Below are 25,408 nucleotides of genomic sequence, written 5' to 3'. Positions count from 1 at the left end.
TAGGGAGATTCACTATTATACCCAATATGGGGGCCCAAATTATAAAAATACCCTATATAAAATGGACTTTAGAAACACACCCAAAGCCCATTTACAATATAACAAAAAAGCTTTTAACTTCTTATAAATTACAAAACTGCCATCAATTTCTTAAAACAAGCCCAACCCCAAAATCTCATAAAAATACCCAAAGCACTCAATAGGGCATCAAAGTAATTTAATAATCAATATTAAATTCAATAAGGCTAGCTATCATTTTTTGGGTTTTTTTTGGGTTTGTTTATAGGAATTCAATTGTGTAGGGTTTATTTATAATATTAGTGCTAGAAATGGGTATATCACTAAATATCTCTTAATATTAAGAGCACTGATTAAATTATTAATAATAATGAGAAAATTAGTCCTTTATTCTTCCACTCTCTTTAAATTCTATGCAAAGTTCCAAAGTCTACGATGGTCCGGTTGGATTTTATCCTGTCGGATACAAGTCATAATCAAGTGGAAGGTTTACTTGACCCCATATCGTCCAAGAACAAGAATAATATTCTACAACTAATTTTTAGACCAATAATCAAAGAAATGAGTGAGATCATCAAAGGCAACAACATAAAATTCATATTAATTTTGGTACTAATTAGTTATACATGGCCGACTAGCTCTTCGTCTAGTAAGATTTCGCTTTTATTGGAAGAGGTTCCATGCTGGGCTCGAAGAGAAGTAGTTGGACATAAACTTCGGATGTGACTTGATCAAAAACAGAGAGGTTGGAAATTCTAAGGTGGTGAGGAGTTGGAGAGGATGGTTTAATTGTTTCCTTGCAACTCCAACATAGCAAGGAAACAATAACTGAAAGATCCTCCATATATAAGGACACATATTTAATCAACAATAATTCTAGGCTCACCTAATTTTTATTGGAAGAGGTTCCATGCTGGGATAGAAGAGAATTAGTGGGATATAAATGTCATGTTGAAACTGATTGGACCAATAACTGAAAGTAACCAGCTAGAGAGATCATGAAAAAACTCCAACATAGCATTCATATTAATTCTAAATTAAACCAGAAGAGGTAGATCTTTCTGTACTAATTAATTACACGACACACGGATTCAGAGAAGCATACGCAAGCAGCTCCTCGTTGCTTTCAATCATGGCCATGTCTTCTTCTTTCAAAGTCAAGCGAGCTTCTATGCCAATGCCGTCACTTACATCCACCAATGAAATCATGTTCTTGAGTTCGGCCGTGCTAGGGATATTACTCAACCATGATGGTTTTCCCCATCCGAAATCAGCTTCATAAAAGGGAAACCTGCACCAACTGGTTAAACAATAGTTGTCTATGTCAACCTTTCCGATGAGCTTCCCTAACTCATTGAACTGTTGGAACACATCCTCACTACTAATTCCGTTACCATATTTTTCCTTAAGTTCTTCAACGCCCCTCCTCAATTTAAAAACCAAGCTTCCAAGATCATGTTCTACTTCGCTTTCCTCTGTCTTTGCTACAGAGTACCCCACAAGATTTCCCAATAAGTTTTCTGCAGGCGACTGCGGCAATATCTTCCTCATGTTCACAAATTGACACCAAAAGGATGGCCTTATGACACCCGAGTTTGATCTTGATGCTTCCATGGCACATTTCCAGATCAGCGCTGACACTACTTCAACACGCGTTGGATTTGGCACCGTGGCACTGGCAGCTTTAAGCTTGAGAGTAGCAATCTTGGAGGCATCAAACAAAAATCTCTTCGTTATGCAATTGTACTTGACAAAGCCGACAGAAGCTCGGGTTGAACTGAGGAACTCAAGAGGTGGGAAAAGAGATGCTGCAGCACCAAATTCTACAGGAGGCACTACATGATCAGTACTGACCGAGGAGAGGGAAATTGCAGACCAGCTGTTAATGAATTTGCAAAGTGTATAAGCATCAATGAGCTTATGTGAAATGTTGACTACAATTGCCATCCCTCCACATTCAAAAAAGTTGGCTTGGACTAGAAGAAGATGGCCTGTGCCTGCCACGGATTCTATTGCATTTGGATGCAATTGTTTTAGCATCCCAAGATCTGGTTTATCGAAAACCTGTAACATGGGACAGTTGACTCTGGCTTCAAAAAATTTAGCCCCACGGTCGTTGCAACAGATTGAAACATCCTTAGATTGGATTGTTCCTGCAAAGGGATAGAAGCGAGTGAGGACTACGGATAATGACCTTTTCAGAATTTTGGACCTTTCAGCAGCCAAAGAATGGCTATCGTCGTTATTGCTGGGGTAGAAGAGAAGTGCGGAGACATAAACTTGAGGAGTAAGCTGATCAAAAACAGAAAGGTTAGAACTTCTGAGGTGGTGAGGAGTTGGAGAGGATGGTCTAATTATTTCCTCCTGAGTGACTTCAACCTTGATCTCTGAAGTCATATTTTTCTCCACACTTGAAAATTTCACAACACAGACCGTCCATATAAAGACATCACAACTACAGCTCCTCCGGACGAAATTCAACTTGTTTGTTTTATTCAGCTTATTATATTATCCAAATGGTACATACTCCATAACAATTTAATTACTAATGGCCGTCTGATTGTAAGAAGTTCTTAATCTATTTTGGTGGGCCTCTTAGATAGTGAAAGGCTCTTGTATTTACATTAAGAGCACTTATGACATTATTAATAAGAAAGAGAAAAATTATTCCTTTATTCTTCCACACACTATAAATTCTATGCAAAGTGCCAAAGTCTACCATGGTTAGGTTCGATTTTGTCCAATTGATGCAAGTCATCATCAAGTGGACGGTTAACTTGACCCCATATTGTCCAAAAATAATATTCTACACTAATTTTGAGACCAATAATTAAAAGAAAAGAGTGAGTTCATCAAAGGTAACAACATCGCATCCATTTTAATTCTAGAAGCACAAGAGTGGTACTAATTGTTTAGGGTTTAAAATTGATATGTTTATTCTTCTCCCAAGGAGAAATATATATACTACATTCAGAGTGGTTACAAATAGAAAATATGTACAAAATCTCATAATTCTACTCAAATTAGATAATTACAATAAAATATAAATTCTATTCCTAATAGGAACGTTGACTCACGCCAACACTCCCCCTCAAATTGGTGCATAGATATCGGTAATGCCCAACTTGTCAAGTAAGCCTTCAAATTGGCGCTTTGACACGACATGGGTCAACATATCTGCAAGCTGCTCTGAATGTGTACAAAATCTTCCAATTCTACTCAAATTAGATAATTACAATAAAATATAAATTCTATTCCTAATAAGAACAAATTCTGTTCCTAATAGGAACGTTGACTCACACCAACAAAACTTACCTGCCAAAGTCAACGGTACAAGCGAATTCGAATTTGATTAATAAACATAAAAAACACACATAGGGGAAATCATAGATAGATCAGAGAATTGGACTAAGAAAAACGAAAAATGAAAAAGAAAATTCATAAATTATGGATAAAAAATGGGACGCACGTTTGCTACATCAGAATTTAATAGACCAATTGATGGTTTGATTAATGGAGGGTCTCATTTGTAGGGTTCCATAAGTTTGGGTACCAAATTGTTGGGTCTTCAAAGTTTAGGTATGAGTTATTGTGACGAACCTCATAGTTCAAAGAAGCATATGTAAGCAGCTCCCGGTTACTTTCAACTACGGCCATGTCTTCCGCGTTCAAACTCAAGCGTGCTTGTATACCATTCCCATCTCTTACATCCATCAATGAGATTATGTTCTTGATTTCTACAGCACCAGCTGGCATACTCATCCATGATGGCTTTCCCCATCCAAAATTGGCTTTGTAGAAGGGAAACCTGCACCAACTGGTGGAACAATAGTTGTCTACATCCACCTTTCCAATGAGCTCCCCTAACTCTTTGCAGAGCTGCAACACATCCTCCCCACTAATTCCATTAGCAAAATTTACCTTCAATTCCTCAAAGCTCTTCCTCATTTTAGCAACCAAGCTTTGAACATCATGATCTACTTCACTTTCCTCTGTCTTTGCTACAAAGTGCCCGAAGAAATTTCCCAACAAGTCGTCTGCCGAGTGCTGAACCAAAACTTTCCGCATGTTCACAAATTGACACCACGAGGATGGCCTTACAAAACCCAAGTTTGATCGTGATGCTTCCATTACGCATTTCCAAATGAGCGCTGACACTACTTCAACGCGCGTTGGGTTTGGCACGGTGGCACTGGCAGCTTTGGACTTGAGAGCAGCAATATTTGAGGCTTCAAACACTAATGTCCTTGTTACACAATTTTCGTGGACAAATTCCACAGGAGGTTGAGGTGAATTGAGGAAATCCAGAGGTGGCAAAAGAGATGCTGCAGCACCAAATTGTGCAGGAGGCAGTACATCAGTAGTAGTAGTGGAGTCAAGGGCAATTGCAGCCCAACTATTAATGAATTTGCTTAGTGTATAAGCATCACCGATCTTATGTGAAATGCTGACTCCAATTGCCACTCCACCACATTCAAAGAAGTTGGCTTGAACTAGTAGAAGATAGCCTTTGCCTGATTTTGTCCTGCATTCTATATCATTTGGAACCAATTGTTTCTGTATCACAAGATCTGGTTGGCCCAAAATCTGTGATATGGGACAGTTGACTCTGGCTTCAACAAATGCAGCTCCCTGGTCATTGCAGCTGATTGAAGAATTATATACGAATTCTCCAGCCCAGGGGTAGAAGTGAGTTAGGATTTCAGATAATGATATTTTTAGATGGTTGGATTTTTCAGCAAACAAAGAACGTTTATCAATATTATTGACCTCATCACTACTGATGGGATAGAAGAGAAGTAGTGGGACATAAACTTCAGATGTGATCTGATCAAAAACAGAGAGGCTGGTGTTTTTAAGGTGGTGAGGAGTTGGAGAGGATGGTTTAATTGTTTCCTTGTGAATGACTTTAACCTTGATCTCTGAAGCCATCTTTTGCTCCAAGCCTGAGTTTCGTAACAAAGACCCTCTATATATAAAGAACACAAAAAGAGAAGGATAGAGTTGTGGAATCCATTGACATTGACTTGGTAACACAGAAGACCTGGTCTAATGAACAGCAATGCTAGTCTGCTATCCAGTTGTTTATTAGACCAGTTTTTGTACATTGGTTGAGCCGATTGCACGTACCACTATACATTATTTTTTTCATTGCATTCATCCACGTGATTTCAGTATTTAAATCTCTTTAGTTCCTGTTGGGTGAGTTGCCGGCATGTAATAATTTGTTAATTTGCTAAAACATGTGGTATATACCGTTTTTATTGAGAAGACGATAGCATACTAAATTCACACACTACATGAATGTTAAGACTTAAACCCAAAACCTTTCCTGAGAAAGCATTTGCTCCAAACCACTATATTAGCAGGTCATTTGCATTAAACAAGTTCCTTATACTAGTGAATAGTTGAGAATCTTGATTTTTTATTTTTATTTTTTTGCAAACTTGCAAACAATTTGGAAAATACTTATGTGTCAGAAGCCCAACATCCCTCACTCTTCCTCCATAGCCATTACTCCACTCTCACCTCATCATCTTTAGTGAAATGAATGCTGCCTCCTCCTGGTCCCAACCCTAATCCCCTTTCCATTTCTCTCATCAAATTTTGCCCCTCAATTTAACCCCGTTCTTTCATTCTTTCAATTTACTAACAACTTAAAGAAAAAGAATCGACCTTTAATTAACTTAGAAAGGGGTCTTAAAGGTTGTGTTGAGGAAGACATAGCTTCCATTGTTGCAGGCTGTTCCACACACTCGCTCGATCTCATCAATCTCGGGCGAGTGGAACCCATCTATGTTGGGGTTCGCATAGTGCATACTGAAGACGTCGTAACATTGTTCTCCCGCGTCTTCGCCACCTTTGGGAAAGAATGGGAGGTTTATGTTATGGCTTACGCAGAGAATTTCTTCCTGCGTTGGTATGGTTTGGGCATGGGTGTCGGGTTGGGAATCTGTGGGTGGTCCGGTAATCTATGTGTGCATTGGGTGGGTATCAGTTGGAATCCATTGGACTTGATTTGTTGACAACGCGAATTGTGATGAAGAAATTGGAAAAATTAACATTTTGGTGGTCAAATTTAAATTCTACCTTAACACCAGCTACCAAAAATGTAATTACCCCTAAAAAAAAGACACTTTATGTAGTCAATGGTCACATAGTATCGTTTTAGGGCTTTGACTGATTCCTTACACACACCACACAATCTCATAAAACCCACAAAAAATAGAGAATTTGTTTCTTTTGTTTTTTGTTTTTTTTTTTTTGGGAGCAGATGCTTCTATTTACAGAAGCAACCTCAGAGACAAAAGATAGCAAAACCATCAGAAATCCAAATATGAGAGGTGAAGGCAATAGCGTAATCCTAAAAAAAGATTTGAGGTATGAACCAAACACATGGAAACAAAAGAAAAAAAAAAAAACAGAGGACTCTTGGACACCTCTTCAATCGGCTCACTTAAATAGCAATGCCAATAACCGAAATCACCAACCTACAAGAGAAAAAGAAAATCAGAAAAAACAGGAAGAAAAAAACTGCAACAAAATTAGAAAAAGAAAAAGTGGTTGAAGAAACTAAAAAAACGATGAAAAGAAAAACCTAGTGATAACCAACTAGATATCTAAACAAGAAGAGGTAAAAGGTTAAAGAAAACAAACAAAAAGGGACAGACGGACAAACCAAAGAGAACACTAGAAAACGAATCCTGGAGCACTTACCTAGGCATCTGCAAGTTAAAAACTTGCAAAATAGATGTCAAAACAAGGAACTAGGAGTTAGGTATGTGGACCAACTGTGGGAACCAAGCAAAAAGAATAGAAACGAAGACAAAAAAAACAAAACAAGCAGGCTGAGAAAATAGCAAAAGCCTCAATAGAATAATAAAATTTACACACAAAAATGTAATTATCAAAAGGTCGGGTTGTACTGTGGATTGGGAAGACAATTGTAACATGGATTTTGTCTCTATGTTGGACTTAAAAGATTTGGCGGCTATACTTGTTTTCACACGTGAGCGCCTAGGAGCTATGCGGGGCCTTTTTTATTATTTATAAATAGTATAGCCGTCCGACTTTACTATAGTGTTTTTTAAGAAAAATAGTATATCCGCGCGGGTTCACTAAGTTTTAAAAAATAGTATAGCCGGCTATACTAGTTCTCACACGTCGGCACCCAGGCGCTAGGCTTTTTTTAAAATTTATAAATAGTATAGCCGAGCGGCTATCGGCAAGTATTTTTATTTATTTTTTTAAAAAATAGTATAGCTGGGCCGCTATACGCGGGTTTCTTATATTTATTTATTTTCAAAATAGTATAGCCGTGCGGCTATACGTTTTTTGACAAGTGGATCCCTTTTTTTAATTTAATTAATCAAAAAAAGGGCCTTGGACCTTTGGGCTCTTTGGGTCTGTGATTTAAATGAAAACCGATTAGTTAATTAATTAATTATTTATTTGAATTATTTTTAAAATTCAAATATCATATAATGTTTTTGTCTTATTGGGTTTGTCTTTTTCTAATACCCGTTAGAACATGTATCAACCACTCTATTTAAACATAAGCTTTGGGTCTGTACAATTACATCAAATTCGCAGAGAACATTCATATCATTATTCATGTATAGCCTCAGAGATAAACACATAAATTTCGCCAGAAATCAAAGTCAATCAAAGCCCTACTGCTATGACTTTGATTTAGATAGTTATATCCTGGTGGAGCAAACACCTGCAAAATTACAAGCACTGAGTAGGGGTGAAATTCAGTTTTAAGGACGACATTGCAATTTTGCAAGCCTCTATCTGCAAGAACAGTCAGTTTTTAATTTACTGCCATATGTAATTTCATTATTCTATTTGTTGTTTAATTAAATTATTAGAATAATATTGATTGTTGTTCCTCCAACAAGTTTCACTCGAGAGAACAAATTAGATCAAAGGCAAACATTATCACCCCCAAAAAAAAAAAAATACAGAAAGCGAGCAGAATTTACTTCATGAGCAGTACGTTTGTTGGACAGTGTGATCATGATTTGTCATGTAAAATGAAGGCAGATATTCATGTGCTTAATTCCCTTTAAGCCTTTGGTTCAGATAAACCTGGATGTTCCAAATATAACTGCACAGATAGAGGTTCGCTACTCATCGATTTAAGAGGAGTTATTAATGGAGGCTGTTGCCATTGCTGTGTGTCTGTTGGAATCCATAACTCTGCATCCTTACTTGTACTTGCCTGAGGCAGGGACCGAAAGTACACGGTTATCTCCCACCTGCAATCTTTTATAAAGGAAAAGCTTACCCACCTAGCAGCAATATCTGAAGGAAAACAGACATGAAAATCCAAACCACGTTCATGCGCTCAACCACCACCCAAGCATATGGTCAATACTCAACCAAATAAACCAAAGCATTTGATAGAAAGTAGCTATTTTAAAGCGAAAACCAAACGGAACTACACCATTGAAAAATAATTATATCAAATAGTATTCTAAGAGAAAACTACAACACTGAAGGAAAATAATCAACATAAAACTTACCCTAGGGAAGAACCCGTGTAAGGGATTCTGAGAAAGGAAGCTTGATAAAAAAACGACCTTAGTGAGAACTCCAGGTCAGCTTCTTCCACCCTTGAGCCATAAGACTGATTCACAGTGAGCTTAAACATAAATCTTTCCACAGGGATGTTATCACTGTTAAAGAAAATAACTGCTACTCTCTCCACCAGACCCTAGTTTGTAAAATGTACTTCTGTTTTAGTGAAAATGGAACATCACCGGAATAAATACATTAAACGAATAAGAAAGACTGCATCTTTCTTCAAAAAATCAAAACGAAAAATGAAAAAAAAAAATTCCAACCCGCCTAGGCGCTAGGTCTAGCCGCCCAGACCCGCCGAGGCTGAATTTTCGAACACATGAGATATATGAGAAATTTTTGAAGGAACAAGAAAGAAAAAAGTAAAAGGAAATAAATGAGTAAAGGATCAACCTTTTGGATGAAAGGATGAAGTCCCGAGACAGCAGAATGGATATAATCTCTGAGTTGAGGGTGACGAGCGCTATGAACCACCAAATTCATATATTTCCTTCTTTCAAAAGCACCTTTGCCCAAAACCAACCATCAGTGAAAGCAGTTGAGAACTGGGTTTTGCTTTCTGGGTTCCCCAGATAATGAAGAAAAACAGAAGTCAAAACCACAAGTTTTTTTTCTCAGCAACCAAAACGAGAAGTGGGTTTAGAACAAACCTGGAGGGTAAATTCCTTTGAGGAGAACGATTGAAGTGATTGCCACCTCCAGGAATTCAACCAGAATCCGAGCTGTCTCACCTGCACCATTTTCAATTTTAATTATACTCATCTAATAGCCCAAAAATGAAGACGAAAACATACCGGAAGTAAGGAGGTCACTGAAACCTTGGGGAGATTGATTATCTTTGCGTTCCATCTCTACAGTTTGGAAGTGCGGAAACTTGGAGTTTTGGTTTGGGAATTTGAATGGTTTCGTACCTTGGAAGTTGCAAACTCTGTTGAATAATATTAAGGCCTGTAGCCCGCTATTTGGCGGGCCTGACAGAGAGCCCATGGAGACCCGCCTCCACTTTTTTTATGTATTTGTTTAAAACAAATATTAATGGGAGGAGGGAGGCAGTCCAATTTGCTTTCTCCTGGGATACTTCGAAGAGAAATAGAAGTACAACTAAAGTTTAAATTAGTTAGTTAAATTGATTACTCCAGTATTTTCTTTTAATACAAGCGATACTTTAAATTACAAGTGAGAGTTAATTGTTAGTCTAGCATAGTATAAGAGACTAGTCCGAATTATAAACCCAACTTAAGTTTATATTACATTGTGCTCCTTCAGAAAACGGACTAAAGAAATTTATAAAAGAATAATTGTAATTTACAAGCTTAAATTTTTGAGTCTTTATGGTGAGGAGTAAAATGAGAGGTAAAAAGCTGGTTAAAGAGGGAAAGGAAAGGAATGTGAGTCAAAGTAAGATTTGTTGAGATTTGCACCAACTATTTTCAAAGTAAGATTCCCCAAGAGAAAGTACGATATATGTCATAACCGAAAACCAAACAAATTAAAATAGCTAAAGACCGAAAATATTGTAGCGCAATCTCCTCAAACTCGGATGGCGGGGTCATTTGATCCTTCACGCCTTTCCTCTTGATCAAACACACGGAGAACCCGAAAGCCTGGCCTGAAGTCGCAGCCCTCAACTGAACGGAGAACCCGAAAGACTCAATGACAGGGAGGTAGGCCTTGATGTTGTAGAATGGGGTACCAGGCCTCTGCATTTCCTCAAACACATGCCCACGTTTCTGGTTAAGAACACAGTAGATGCCACCAACACCTCCTCTGTGGATTGCATCAGCATGAAGAACTACATCACAAACTTCAAAGCAAATACCCCTCATGTTTTCTTCCGCCGATACACCTTCCTTTGAAGCCCACTGGAAACCAGCAACAACAGAGTCCTTAATTTCGTTAAAACACCCCTTACACATATCCACCACCATATTAGGACAGGTGGTCTCAGGGCCAAAACACCAGATTTTCTTAGCAAGATCCTTGTCCCAACCGAACTCCTCAGCCAAGATTTTGGAACGAATTTTGGGATCATCTCTTGGGCCAATACGACCATCATCAATAGCCAGGAAGACCTTCCTCCAAGGGTCGAGCTTCCATATACAGACGGTTATGCTTGTTGGGTGACTTGCTCATCACAGTACGACTAGACTTCTCCAGGACAGTCTCACGGAAAGACACAACAGGGTCAGATTTTATAATCTGAGCTCCTCCCATGAAATCATCCTGTAGATCCTTCAAACAAATCTCAAGATGGTGTTCACCAGCACCAATAATGTGCTCTCCAGATTCCTCAATGGAACAGACAACCATAGGATCAGACTTGGCCAGACGTTTGAGATCTTCAAAAAGTTTGGAAAGGTCAGAAGCGACCTTGCATTGAACAGCAACACGCACAACAGGTGAAACAGAGCACTTCATAGCATGAAAGGGGTCAATAGTATAGCCGCACGGCTATACTCATTTTGACACGTGGACGCCTAGCTGCGGCGTTCCTTTTTTTATTACAAATATTGGGATTTTTTTAAAAGTATAGCCGCGCGGCTGTACTACTTTTTTTTTTAAAAAGAAAATAGTACAGCCAAACGGCTATACTCGTTTTCACACGTGGGCTCCAAGCGCTAGACTGGGGCTTTTTATTATTTATAAATAGTATAGCCACGCGGCTATACTATACTTTTTATTTTATTTTAGTTATTTTTTAAATAGTATAGACGCACGATGTTACTTGTTTTTTTTTTTAATAAATAGTATAGCCGAGCGGCGATACTATATATATACTAGGATCCTTTTTATACGTGGATAATAATCTAAACTAATCTTATCGATACGAGAAAATCAGGAAAAAAATATTAAAAAATACACGTGTTTTTCAAAATAATTTCAATAATACACACAAAATTCACGTATTATAGATGGACACTGGCCGGTTTAAGAATTGGTGGGATACAAAGTGTGGAATGTGTACGATTAACAATGATTTGTTTATTAATCATATACGATTAAACATAGACCGTTGAGATATTCAAGTAAGAAAGACTAACTAAATCACAGTCGGGTTCAGGGTTGCATATGCAAGCAACTCCTTACTACTTTCAATCATGGCCATGTCGTCTTTCTTCAAAGTCAATGACGCTTCTATGCCCACGCCGTCACTCATATCCATCAATGCGACCATGTTCTTGATTTCAATGCTACGGATGCTCACCCATGATGGCTTTCCCCAACCAAAATTGGTTTCGTAGAAGGGAAACCGACACCAACTGGTACACATATAGGTTTCGACATCATCCCTTGCCAGGTTACCAGACTCTTTGATGGTTTGCAATACAACATCACCACTAACCCCATTGGGGTACTTTTCTCTATATTCCTCAAGGCTTTTTCTGAGTTTAGCAACCAAACTTTTGAAGTCAAATTCACTCTCTAAGGCCATTGCTGTGAAGCACCACACAAAATTCCCAAATATATTTTCTGCGAAGGCATGCCCTGATGATCTTTTCCTCATGTCCATTGCTTGACAACACACTGATGGCTTTTTAAAACCCAAATTCGATCTTGACGCTTCCATTGCGCATTTCCAAATGAGTGCTGACACTGCTTCAACTCGTGTAGGATTTGGCACTGTGGCACTGGCCGCTTTGGCCTTGAGAGCAGCAATATTTGAGGCATCAAACACAAACCTCCGTGTTATACATTTCTCTTTAGGAAAATGCACGGCGGGTTGGGGTGAGTTGAAGAAATCTTGGGGTGGGAATAGAGAAGCTGTAACACCAAATTCTGCAGGAAGCACGACATGATCGGTAGTGCTGGTTGAGCCAAGGGCAATTTGAGCCCAGCTTTTGATGAATGTGCTGAATGTTGAGGCATCAGCGACCTTATGTGAAATGCTGACCCCAATTGCCAATCCACCACATTCAAAGAAGTTGGCCTGAGCTAGTAGAAGATAGCCTGCTTCTGCTTGTTTGGCTCCTATAGCAGTTGGAAGCAATTGATTTAGGTTCGAAAATTCAGGTTTGTCCAAAATCTTTGATATGGGACAGTTGACTTGCGTTTCAAGAAAGGCAGCTCCATGATCATTGCAGCTGATGGAAACATTATATTCGAATTTTCCTGCAAAGGGGTAGAATCGAGTGAGGGCTTCAGATAATGATTTCTTTAGAAGCTTGGATTTTTCAGAATGATCAAAATTATCAATCTCATCACTACTGCTGGGATAGAAGAGAATTAGTGGGATATGAATATCAGGTTGAAACTGATCAAAACCAGAGAGGCCCAAACTTCTAAGGTGGGGAGGAGTTGGAGATGATGGCTTAACTGTGTGCTTGTGAATTACTTCAACCTTGATCTCTGAAGCCATCTCTTGTTCCGGGCTTGAGTTTCATAAGAACTTAAGACCCTCCATATAAAGAGGCAGAGTCAGCAGAACACCCCAATGGCAGCTCATCTCCAAAAAGTAAGCTTCATCGTTTTGTATCTGTCTCATTTAAACATAGGATCAATCTGTAAGTTTTTTTTGGATTATCTAAAGGCACATTAAGTGTTTTGGCCTTCAAGGGCCGGCCTTGACATATGCATGAAGACAACAGATAAAGATAAACTATCATTTTCCCATTTCTATTTTTATTTTTTAAATTCTTCTGGCAAGAAAAACAAGCTATATCAATTTATTTTTATCAACACAAATCATCAAATAAAGTCCAAAGTGGGCCTAGAATGAAAACAAATGAAACAATGCCACATGAGTTGGTGTCCAAAAGTTCGCGTAATCATCATAATTAATCTATTTCTCTATATCCAATGAATCGATACTATATACTAGCTAGAGTAGCACTTATGCATGTAAACATTATAAACTCAAGCATAATCTTGTAATAATGGGAGACCATGATTTTTTTTAACAAACTTGAGACTACCAGCGACAATATGAAGGAGGCAAACTCGTTTGTGGAAATAGGATTTTTTTTTTTTTTTTTTTTTTCATTTGGTAGACTGCCAATATATGGAGGAGGGAGATTCAAACTGTGTAAGCCCGGATCAAAAGGTGGACTTATCCCACCAAGTCATCAGAAAGAGTGTTTTGCTCTGTGTACCAAATGGGAAATCCTGCAATACCAAACTTCTATGCATTAACACTTTGCAACTATATCACCAAGCTCTAAAGGGGAAAGGGGAGCAGAACACAAATACTCTTTACAAATTACTTGTTCACATTCATTTCAATACTCAAATTTTATATCCGAAGCACTATGAGTAATATATGTAACTGCAAGTGTTTAAGTGAGAAAGCTCAAGTTTATTTTTAATTTGATTGCTTACAAGAAATGAAAGGCTACAACACAACAACCCAAGGAAACTAAATTATATTGCAGGAATATCTTTTGCTACTAATAATTAAATGACAGTTGGATTTAGAGAAGCGTATGCAAGCAGCTCCTCATTGCTTTCAATTATGGTCATGTCTTCTTCTTTCAACGTCACCGACGCTTCTATGCCTTCCCCATCGCTCAAATCCATCAACATAATTGTATTCTTGAACGTACTACGAGTACTCACCCACGACGGCTTTCCCCATCCAAATTCGGTTTCGTACAAGGGAAGCCTGCACCAGCTGCTGCAAGTATTGGTTTCTAAATCATCCCTTTCCGCGAGGTTGCCAGACCCTTTAATGGCTTGAAATATATCCTCACCAGTAACACCATTCGGATACTTTTCCTTGTATTGCTCAATGCCTTTCCTGAGTTTAACAACCAAGCTTTCAAATTTTACCTCACTTTCCATTGCCATTGCTGCAAACCCCCACACAAAATTCCCCAATATGTTTTCTGCCAAGCCCTGCAGCGATCTCTTGCGCATATTCACAACCGGACACCACATAGATGGCTTTATAACACCCAATTTTGATCTGGATGCTTGTATTATGCATTTCCAAATGAGCGCAGACACTACTTCAACCCGTGTGGGGTTTGGCACTGTGGTGGCAGCTTTGGACTTGAGAGCAGCAATCTTTGAGGCATCAAATACAAATCTCTTTGTTATACAGTTTTTGTTAGAAAGTATTATTGAAAACTGGGGTGAGCTGAAGAAATCCATGGGAGGGAAAAGAGAAGCTGCAACACCAAATTCTACATGATCAGTAGTACTTGCCGAGCCAAGTGCAATTGCAGCCCATCTTTTGATGAATGCGCTGAGGGTAGAGGCATCGGCGACCTTATGTAGAATGCTGACTCCAATTGCCAATCCACCACATTCAAACAAGCTGGCCTGAACTAGTAGAATATAGCCTGCTTCGGCTTGTTTGGATTCTATAGCAGTTGGAAGAAATTGATTTAGGACCTGAAAATCGGGTTTCTCCAAAATCTTCGATATGGGACAGTTGACTTGGGCGTCCAGAAATAAAGCCCCGTGGTCATTGCAGGTGATCGAGGCATTATATACGAATTCCCCTGCAAAGGGGTAAAAGTGAGTGAGGGCTTCAGATAATGATCTCTTTAGAAGCTTGGATTTTTCAGCAAACAAAGATTTGTGATCAATGTTGCCCTCATCACTAGTACTGGGGTAGAAGAGAAGTAGTGGGGTATAAATTTCTGATTGAAACTGATCAAAAACAGAGAGGTTGATTTTTTTAAGGTGGTGAGGAGTTGGAGAGGATGGTTCAATTGTTTCCTTGTGAATGACTTCAACCTTGATCTCTGAAACCATCTTTTGCTCCACGGTCTAAACTTGAGTTTCCCCTCCATTTAAAAAGACTCAGATTCATCATGCAATGGAAGTCGACTAAATACACAATTATCATTTTAAGTTGAAATTGTAAAATTACCTAATTTCTTCTTGGAAAAAGCAACTATAGAATCTAATATAATAACAATAATTAGACAATAAAAAATTCACAAATGTAGTGTTATCTCACTCTTTTTTAGTTCCAATCCTTTCATACTACAAATAGGTGAAATTGTAATTTCTGTCATTTTTTAAATTCTGCATATATGACATCCAAATGTTAAAATTTGCAACTAACGGAATTTTTAAATGATGTAATTGAAAATTCCGTCATTTACAATTTCCGTAGAAATTATAATTACTTCAACCAAACACACCACTAGAGACTGCTACCTATATAGCACAGCCGCCTAATTGCTCCAGAAATTAAGTCAACGGTCCAGTTGACTTAATTGTATCCCAGTACAATAGGATAATCAACTACAATATTCCACAAAAGTAGGTAGTTCTTCAATGTAGAATGCTGGCCTTTTAATTCTTCAATGTAGAATGCGGCCCTCTCAAGAGATTAAAAGAAAACTGCTAGTATATGGATTTTCGGTAGTGATTAGCCATAATAGCCAAGCAACTGCTAGGGGCTGCTACCTATATAGCACAGCCGCCTTATTGCCCCAGAACTTAACTCAACTGTCCAGTTGTCTTAATTGTAACTGTCCAGTTGTCTTAATTGTATCCCAGTACAATTGGATAATAAACTACAAAATTCCACAAAAGTAGGTAGGCAGGCCATGCTGCGGTCTAATATTCATGACATTATTTTCCACACTTGGCAGAATCTACTATCAAGATATGGCCACAGATAGAGGTGTCAAACGGGCCGTCTAGGCCGGCCCATTTCATTTAAACTTGTGCTTTTAATGTTTTCGTGTCAGGCCGGTTCGGTCCATTTAATTTATCGGGCCGTGTAATGCCGGTACATTTAGTAAAATCATTGATCCCAGCCTTGCCCAAAGTCCATGTCCATATTGAAACGGGCAGGGCCGGGCTCGTGCTCGTGCCGTGCCCGTGCTTGTGCTCGTGTCATACTCGGGCCCAAGAACCAATCTATTTAATTTGAATTTTTTTCACTTGATTTTTTTTCCACTAGATAATTCAAATTATAAATATTAAAAATATAATTAGAGGCAAGAAATGATGAACTATTTGAAAACATTAATCAATCAAATATCCAAACAATATGAAATGGGGGAGGGCAAAAAGTGTCCAACTCCACAAAGTCTACTTCAACTTTTCATCTTTAAACAACTTATTATTTTATATGTGAAAAAATGTCTTGCTTTGATTATAAGAGAAGCGTATATGTCATATGTATTGATTAGATATCAAGTCCAATGTTGTTTAATTAATTTGTAGTTGATATGTTTAATTACTTAAGGACCCAAGTAATTTTCCTAAAATGAAAGACATCAAATATATATTTATGATTTTTTTAAAAAAAACATATAAACAATGACATTAGATGTCAAATTATTGTATTTTGACTTTTGAGAAAGAAAAAAATGTTAAGTGGGCCGTGCTTGGGCTCATGCCGTGCTTGAAGCATAATCGGGCCAAGCCCGGCCCGGTACATTGTACCTCATTTTTTGAAAGTTGGATCCATCTGTATTTTTTGAATTATATAAAGAGACTTTTGATCTTAAAAATATATATTCTAATCTCCTTGGGTGACAATTATTATATTGCCACCGACAATTATCATTTTAAGTTGAAATTGTAAAATTACCTAATTTCCTCTTGTGAAAAGCAACTACATAATACTAATATAATAACAATAATTAGTGTTCATCCGTTTTAGATTTGTTCCTGTGATGGTAGGGTAAAGTTTCCCATTGTCTTGAAAACCATTAATTGGTCAACAAGTCAACTTTCTTTAGTGTGCGAGCGTGTCACTGCTAGCAATGAAAAATCCTAGCAGACTTCTTAAAAATAGATAACTTGCGTCCCAAGTTACTGATTTCTAAACAAATGATTGTGAATTTGGATGTAGAATATCTCTCAAGTAAGTTCTTTTCTTGCCTCAGACTGGTGAGAACTTCACAATTTTTCACAGTACAAAACTGGTAGTTCTGGCCATAATAAATGATAAGAAAGTGAACTTTTTTAGGTAGAACTGCCCTTTACAAAACTCAAAAAGGAAGACCAACTCTAAAAAGACAAAAATAGCTTTTGGACTTTAATTTCTGCCTGGATAAATGCTTGTGATTCGGGCTGGACTGGGTATGTCTGTGCTGAACTGGACTATCAACACCTTCGACTGTCAAGTTTCTGCTGTAAATCGATACCAACGTTAGAGTTTGGCAAAGCTTTAATCTATTTCAAACCCTAGAAGGCTTTTTGAACGGGCGGAATTGGAACCTCTTTAGTCTGGAAGGGGCAGAAGTGGCTGGATTTGATGATTATTGAGCTGGAACTGTACTGTAGTACCTGTTCTGCTTGATCAGGGCTCTCCATAAATTTGTTGAGGTTTTCATATTTGTAAAAGCCGAACTTTGCTTGATTTGGCTTATGCTGAACCAAATTTGTAACGAGAGAAATCTCGCTTTGAATGACTATTTCTTTGAAACTGAACTGAAGTTAGAGATTCTAGACTGTAGCTGACTTGTTTCTTGTGGCTCAATGAGTTGTTGGTTGTTTCAATGTTTTAAAGGTTTTTGGGATCAAGTGATCATTCTGAGTTTTTTGTTTTTGATTGATTTTTTGGCTGTCTTTCGATCTGTTCACCTTCTCTCATATTTATAGGAAATGCTGGAGTGGGATTTTTAATCTTTAAAATGGGTGGCAGATTTTCTAAAAAACAAGATCTTTTTATTTTATTTTTAAATGTCAAAGAAAAAAGGGGAAGTTATCTATTATGGCAAATAAACCATCATCAGTCAGTTCTAAGGTAATCACTTCCCTGCTCTCTTTTTTTGAAAGAAAACCAACTCTTCTTTGTTACCCGTTGTTCTTTGTAGAGAGAAAGAACACAATCTACCATGACGGTCAGTTTGCTTTTCCTGTTTGAACAACTCCCTTGCTCCTTATTTATCTTTTGAAATTGTAGTTTGCTTATCTCTTGGAAAGGCCACCTACTTTGGTGCATAGTTTCTTTATATATATAAAAAGGAATTTTGATCTTCTTCCTTTGGCTGCAAAAATGGAGAAGCCCTCCTGTAAGACCTGCCTTCATTAACTCTCTGTCAGCTCCTTTGTGATAGTTGTAAATTTTGACTTTTCAAAGCCAGGTAGTCACGTGGGGTTGTTTAGAAAAGATCTTCTGATTTTGTCAATCTTCTGAGGTAGAGATTAATTGGTAAAAAAGCTGGGCTAGTCTCTTTTCTTAGTGGATAAAAAGCCCTAAATGGTTTGTCTCATGGCCCTTTTCTGAAAAAGAAATGGGCTGGGTGTGTTGGAAATTGGCCCAATATTGAGAAAGATTATGGTTGCTGCCCAAAATTTGACATGGGGTTTTTTTGATTTTGGGCTCTCAATTCCAATTGAATGAAAAGCCCAAATTGTTTGGATACTGAGATTGCTTTGTCTTTCCTAGGCCTCCAGTTCTGGGCTAGGCGTACAGATCTTTGGCCTAATCAATTAGACAACAAAAAATTCACAAATGTAGTGTTATCTCACTCTTTTTTAGTTCCAGTCCTATCATACTAGGTCGTATTATGTGTTTGGCCCCTATAGTTTGGGCAAAGTTCCACTTTAGTCTTATAGCTTACTAGTTGCAATCCAATTTGTCTTAAATTTGCCTGTCGAATTGAAGGTTTTAGGTTTTTTGGCATACTTAATTCTCTCAAGATCAAACCAATTTGTTTCTGTATTTTGTCACTGGAGATGTTGTGCTCATATTTGACTTTGTGGCTACTCTGTACTTTTTATTGTGTTATCAATAAAATTACTGTCGCTTTTAATCAAAAAAATTAGCACGTTTGGGACACATATGAGAGTAAAGACATTAATCACAATTAATTATTATAAGGGATGCAATCTGAACCATTGAATGTGCTTTAATCTAACAGCCTAAAATGTGTATGATAATGCATGTAAAAAATGTGTGTCCCCGATCCTTACCCTATATATATTACTTCTAATTAAATGACAGTAATTCGGAGAAGCATTGCAAGAAGCTCCTCATTGCTTTTAATTATTGCCATATGTCTTCTTCTTTCAAAGTCATGGACGCTGCCTTCAAAAAAATTAAAAAAAGTCACGGACGATTCTATGCCATCCCCATCTCTCAAATCCATGAACAGAACTGTATTCTTCACTGCACTAGGAGTCTACGAGTAATCACCCATGATGTGGCTTCCCAAATCCACATTCGGTTCATCCCTTTCCATGATGTTACTAGACTCTTTAGCGGTTTGAAGTACATCCTCACCAGTAACACCATTCAGACTTTCCTTGTATTCCTCAATGCCTTGCTGTTGATTTTTTGGCCAAATTGGTACCCATAATATGGTGGGCTTTAAGTGAGTCATGTGAGCCCATGTTATGGGCTAGGTTTTCAGCCACAATTTGGTGGCTTATTAAACACACCACTTTACTAGCTATATATACTAGAGGTGGAGTAATTTTTGTATGTTTTGGGTACACCAGCTGTCTGGTGCACCATCCAATACACATGAGACATGAAAGGACCCGCCCCGAATTTTCCCAAAACCCGAGACGACTCCTTTGGAAATCCCGACATAGCCCCGATGCCGGGCCCACTTACTAAAGACCGAGACTTTCTGCCGAAATTTCGGCAGAGTCTCCCCTATAAATTGGACATTTCCCAAAATTTCAACCTGCATAAAAACACAATTTATATCACCAACTGGCAGCATGCACAATATAATTTCATGCAATTTATATAGATGGCCTTCGGCCTTCCAATAATTCTCAACCAACTACCAAACAATTCAAATACAAATTATGACTAATAATTAGTCTGCGGCTGCACCTAATAACCTTAGGCTGCCTACGTACCCTCCTCGAGGGATCAAGCCACACGTAGTTCTTCTGTAAAACCTAATTCCACTCTCAAGCGATACCTCATCTCGTTTCTCTGTATTTCACATAATCTCCCCATACGCCGGTACAACCAACGCCACGTATGGGGTATGTCAACACGCCGGATAACCTACGCCACGTGCGACCATGCCATACTATCACATATCTCCCCATACGCCGGTACAACCAACGCCACGTATGGGGTCTGTCTCAACGCCGGATAACCTACGCCACGAGAGACCTACACGTCATATCACATAACTCCCCATACGCCGGTACAACCAACGCCACGTATGGGGTCTGTCCCAACGCCGGATAACCTACGCCACGCGGGACCTCAACATCATAACACAATATCTCCCCATACGCCGGTACAACCAACGCCACGTATGGGGCCTGTCGACACGCCGGATAACCTACGCCACGTGCGACCTCAACACAATATCACAATATCCCCCCCATACGCCGGTACAACCAACGCCACGTATGGGGTCTGTCTCAACGCCGGATAACCTACGCCACGTGAGACCTGAATTTCACTTGGTGGTGCTTGTAGTGAATCCAAAATCCGGGGAGGTACCTAAGGTAGTGCGTATAGCACTCTAACTGACATTCTAGACTCTGTTGTACCCTTGTACAACCATATAAAACTATATAATAATTCTAATATTGTGTAAATCTCAACAATAGTCTAGCACCAGATAATCCCCCTGGGAAGGTGAGATTACTCCGGGAGACTCACGGTCAACCAAGGGTCAAACTACCCTAACCCTGGTCAAACGGGCCCACGGGGACCACAACCTCCAAACTCCGATCCGAAAGTTCCTATGGGTTCTATAAGGTATAGGACACTTGTCCTACAAGTTTGGTTCAGATCGGACGGTCGGATCGCTCACGATCGCACGATCTAACGGTTAATATAAAATATAAACTTTAAATTATTAAATCGGAACATCCGGGGCTTCGATTCACGATCCGTGAATTCCTCCACGATCCTAGAAATACCTAGTTTAACATATATTAATTTCGGGACCATCCAACGGTCTCAACCTATCGAACCCGGATAACGCCCAATAGGCGATATTCGTTCGATAGTCAAACGACGTCCGAATTGAGATCCGCGAAATCCTACGCGCTCGTGACGGCACGAGGACCTCAAAACTGACCAGAGACATGCCGCCCCCCTCGCCCACGCGCCGCCACACGCGCGGGCAGACCGGGTGTCCAAAGCGATTACGGTCCGTCGAAAAATCTTGGAACCGAGACTCCAAACTCCTTCCCTAGGTAAAACACCCCATTTGGAGTCACTTTTGTTCTTGGACAACCCCCAAAAAGTGGCCGGAAATGGCCGATCACGGCGGCCGAAGTTCGGCCATTTTTCAATTCGAAAATCGAATTGGTTACGCTAAGAATCGATCTAATCCTACCCAACCATCAGCTAGAACAGGCAGAGAGGATGAATTTCCATACCTTGATCGCCAGAAATGGCGGCCGGAGGAGGGAGATCGGAGCCGGCGAAGTTTCGGGCGAAAATCACCATTTTCCGGCGGCTGGAGCGGCGGCCGGTCTCGGGGGAGGGCTGGGTCGTGACGCCGAGGCCGAGCCGGTCCTTTTGGCACCGGTCCCGACCGCAGCCGCGGCCGGTGGCCGGAGATGCGAGGAGAGAGAGAGAGAGAGAGAGCCGACGGGAGAGAGAGAGAGATCGCGGGAGAGAGAGAGAGAGAGAGAGAGAGAAAAACCAGATTTTTTATAAAAAATCCCATTTCGAAATATTTACGGTTGTGCCACTGGGTTTCTTTTGACCATATCTCTCTCGTTACAATTCCGATTCGAGCCCACTACGTGTCTATGAACTCGTCTCAGTACGACCTATCCAAAAATACCAGTCACGGTCCCAAACTCTCTTCGGTTAAAAATGTGACTAAAATACCCTTAAATAATTAAATAATTAAATAAGGGTTAAATTCGGGGAAATATGGGGTCGGGGCGTTACAAGACATGCGGAAATATACTCTAATAAACATAGGATATAAAAATAAAATATTTCCAATTGAGTGCTGACTCTGCTTCAACGCGAGTTGGTTTGGCATCGTGGCACTGGCAGCTTTCTACTTGAGAGCAGTAATCTTTGAGGCGTCATACACAAATCTTGGGGTGGGAAAAGAGAAGATGCACCACCAATTTCTACATGATCACTAGTACTTGCTGAGCCAAGTACAATTGCAGCCCAGCTTCTGATGATAGTGTGGATCCTATATCAGTTGGAAGCAATTGTTCTAGCAACCCAACATCTGGTTTGTCCAAAATCTTTGATATGGGACAGTTGACTTGGGCTTCAAGAAACGCAGCCCCATCATCATTGCAGGTGATCGAAACATTATATACGAATTCCAATGCAAAGAGGTAGAAATGAGTGAGGGCTTCAGATAATGATTTATTTAGAAGCTAGGAATTTTTCAGCAAACAGAAAATGGGTGATCAATATTGACCTCATCACTAGTACTGGGATATAAGATAATTAGTGGGACATAAATTTCAGGTTGAAACATATAAAACACTACAAAAAAAAAGTGGCAACAGTTACAATTATTTAGTGACATTTGGGGACTGTTGTGGGGGTAACTAAAGGCTTTAGTCACCAAAAAAAGTAAAAAATGTGACTAAATGCCTTTTAAGTCACCAAAAAAGTCAAAAAATGTGATTAATGCCTTTTGTCAAGGCTACAAATTGTCAAGTAATGATGACTGTTGCCGCTTTTTTTACTAGTGAAAAAACATAGATGTTGGCATTTCTAAGGTGGCGAGGAGTATGAGAGGATGGTTGGATTGTTTTTTTGTTTTTGTTTTTTCGTGAATCACTTCAACCTTGATTTCTGAAACCATCTCTTCCTCAACAGTCCAAACTTGAGTTTCATAAAAAAGACCCTCCCTATTATAATGTTGATTTCTGGAAGTCAACTTCATTCATTTATTGTATTGTCCAGATCTAGTACTATTGTCTAATTTTTCTCAAAGCTTATTGTATGTGGTTAGAGCATTAAAGAAGTATGTGATTGGATCTGGCTAACCTCTTGCAATTCTTTTCTTATTTTCTTTAACCTATTGAATTCAATCAAAGTGTAATGCCAACCAGAGATTAAAGCATACCTAGCTAATAATAATTTATTAGTTACAAATGAGCTTTTTAGGATTTGGTTAACGAGTTCGGTATGTTATGATTAATTCACGCTCAAGGGGGTGAAACAAATCTCAATATTCATATTTTTTTGTAGTACATAATTGAAAGGGGAAAATGCAATGAAAGCACAAACAATACAAGCATACAAACTATTATAAGTGATTATCGTCAGAGATCCGCCATAGCATTCATCTAAGAAGCACAAGAGGAGAGACTAATTAAACCAGAGAAGCATAGGCAAGCAGGTCCTCATTGCTTTCAATTAGCGCCATGTCTTCTTCTTTAAAAGTCAAGTACACTTCTATGCCTACGCCATCACTCATGTCCATTAACATAATTGTGTTCTTGAATTTGAAACCTTGGATACTCACCCATGACGGCTTTCCCCAACCAAAATTGGCTTCGTAGAAGGGAAACCTGCACCAACTGCTGCAACTGTAGGTTTCTACATGATCCTTCAGCAAGAGGTTCCCAGACTCTTTGATGAATTGAAATGCATCATCCCCAGTAACTCCATTTGGATACTTTTCTTTATATTCCTCAATGCCTTTCCTGAACTTAGCAACCAAGCTTTTAAAGTCTAATTCACTCTCTATGGTCGTTGCAGCGAAGTACCACACAAAATTCCCCAACATGTTTTCTGTCAAGGACAGTCCTGATCTTGTCCTCATGTTCACCACTTGAGACCACACCGATGGTTTTATATAACCCAAGTTTGATCTTGATGCTTGCATTGCGCTTTTCCAAATGAGTGCCGACACTGCTTCAACTCGTGTGGGATTTGGCACGGTGTCACTGGTAGCTTTGGACTTGAGAGCAGCAATCTTTGAGGCATCCAACACAAATCTCTTTGTTACACAATTTTCTATAGCGAATTCCACAGTTGGTTGGCGTGAGTTGAAAAAATCTTGTGGTAGGAAGAGACTAGATGCAACACCGAACTCTGTAGGAAGCAGAACATGATCAGTAGTACCGGCTGAGCCAAGGGCAATTGCAGCCCAGCTTTTGATGAATGTGCTCAGTGTAGAGGCATCGGCGACCTTATGTGAAATGCTGACCCCAATTGTCATTCCGCCACATTCAAACAAGTTGACTTGGACTAGAAGAAGATGGCCAGCCTCAGCTTGTTTGGATTCTGTTGCAGTTGGAATCAACTGTTTCAGGATCCCGAAATCGGGTTTGTCCAAAACCTTCGATATGGGACAGCAGACTTGGGATTCAATAAATCCAGCCCCATGGTCATTGCAGCTGATTGAGACATTATATTCAAATTCCCCTGCAAAGGCATAGAAGTGAGACTGAGGGCTTCAGATAATGATGTTTTTAGAAGGTGTGATCTTTCAGAAAACAAAGAATGGTGATCAGCCTCATCATCACTATTGTTGCTGGGATAGAAGAGAAGTAGTGGGACATAAATTTCAGGAGTTATCTGATCAAAAATAGAGAGCTTGGATTTTGCAAGATGGTGAGGAGTTGGAGAGGATGGCTTAATTGTTTCCTTGTGGATGATTTCAACCTTGATCTCTGAAGCCATCTTTTGCTCCACACTTAGATTTTCGTAACAAGACCTTCCATATAAAGATGCAGAGTCAACGGCAGCTCCTCTGTATGAAAGTTGGATACAACTGTATTTTTTCGCATTTTTATCTAATGCTCGCTACGGATCTCTTTTAGATTTTGTTTGATAATGGGCCCTTGATGTTTTAGATATATACTCTAATTGGCACAACTTCAAAGCATGTGCTTTTCTTGCTGGACATTATTATCTAATAACAATAATATTAGAAAAATCTGACCGTTATCATAATTGTCTAATTGTACTCTTTGGAAAATGACTGGCTGAATGTGGAACATTCATCATGTCTAC

At 39.1% G+C, this 25,408-nt stretch overlaps 4 protein-coding genes and 3 pseudogenes across 4 annotated transcripts; all 7 read right to left on the bottom strand.

Annotated features, from left to right (window-relative positions):
- Positions 1-1,017: 1,017 nt before the first annotated feature.
- On the bottom strand, positions 1,018-2,427 carry LOC117626022 (BAHD acyltransferase BIA1-like). The gene has a single exon (XM_034357649.1). It carries the CDS (start codon positions 2,413-2,415, stop codon positions 1,093-1,095), a length of 1,323 nt encoding a protein of 440 aa, XP_034213540.1. The 5' UTR covers positions 2,416-2,427; the 3' UTR covers positions 1,018-1,092.
- Positions 2,428-3,341: 914 nt separating this feature from the next.
- LOC117624956 (BAHD acyltransferase At5g47980-like) lies at positions 3,342-6,053 on the bottom strand. Its single transcript, XM_034356496.1, has one exon. It carries the CDS (start codon positions 4,948-4,950, stop codon positions 3,529-3,531), a length of 1,422 nt encoding a protein of 473 aa, XP_034212387.1. The 5' UTR covers positions 4,951-6,053; the 3' UTR covers positions 3,342-3,528.
- A 1,903-nt stretch (positions 6,054-7,956) lies between these two features.
- LOC117626243 lies at positions 7,957-9,493 on the bottom strand (annotated as a pseudogene).
- A 544-nt stretch (positions 9,494-10,037) lies between these two features.
- On the bottom strand, positions 10,038-11,025 carry LOC117625250 (annotated as a pseudogene).
- A 622-nt stretch (positions 11,026-11,647) lies between these two features.
- LOC117626334 (BAHD acyltransferase At5g47980-like) lies at positions 11,648-12,979 on the bottom strand. Its single transcript, XM_034358002.1, has one exon. The coding sequence runs from the start codon at positions 12,962-12,964 to the stop codon at positions 11,648-11,650; it is 1,317 nt and encodes a 438-aa protein (XP_034213893.1). The 5' UTR covers positions 12,965-12,979.
- Positions 12,980-13,998: 1,019 nt separating this feature from the next.
- Positions 13,999-15,324, bottom strand: LOC117626148 (stemmadenine O-acetyltransferase-like). The gene has a single exon (XM_034357795.1). The coding sequence runs from the start codon at positions 15,304-15,306 to the stop codon at positions 13,999-14,001; it is 1,308 nt and encodes a 435-aa protein (XP_034213686.1). The 5' UTR covers positions 15,307-15,324.
- An 8,435-nt stretch (positions 15,325-23,759) lies between these two features.
- On the bottom strand, positions 23,760-25,113 carry LOC117625249 (annotated as a pseudogene).
- Between the last annotated feature and the right edge of the window lie 295 nt (positions 25,114-25,408).

This window comes from Prunus dulcis, chromosome 4 (assembly GCF_902201215.1).
Source record: "Prunus dulcis chromosome 4, ALMONDv2, whole genome shotgun sequence".
Lineage (NCBI taxonomy): Eukaryota > Viridiplantae > Streptophyta > Magnoliopsida > Rosales > Rosaceae > Prunus > Prunus dulcis.
Note: the sequence above shows the minus strand (reverse complement) of the source record. Positions and strands in the feature narration are given on the sequence as shown.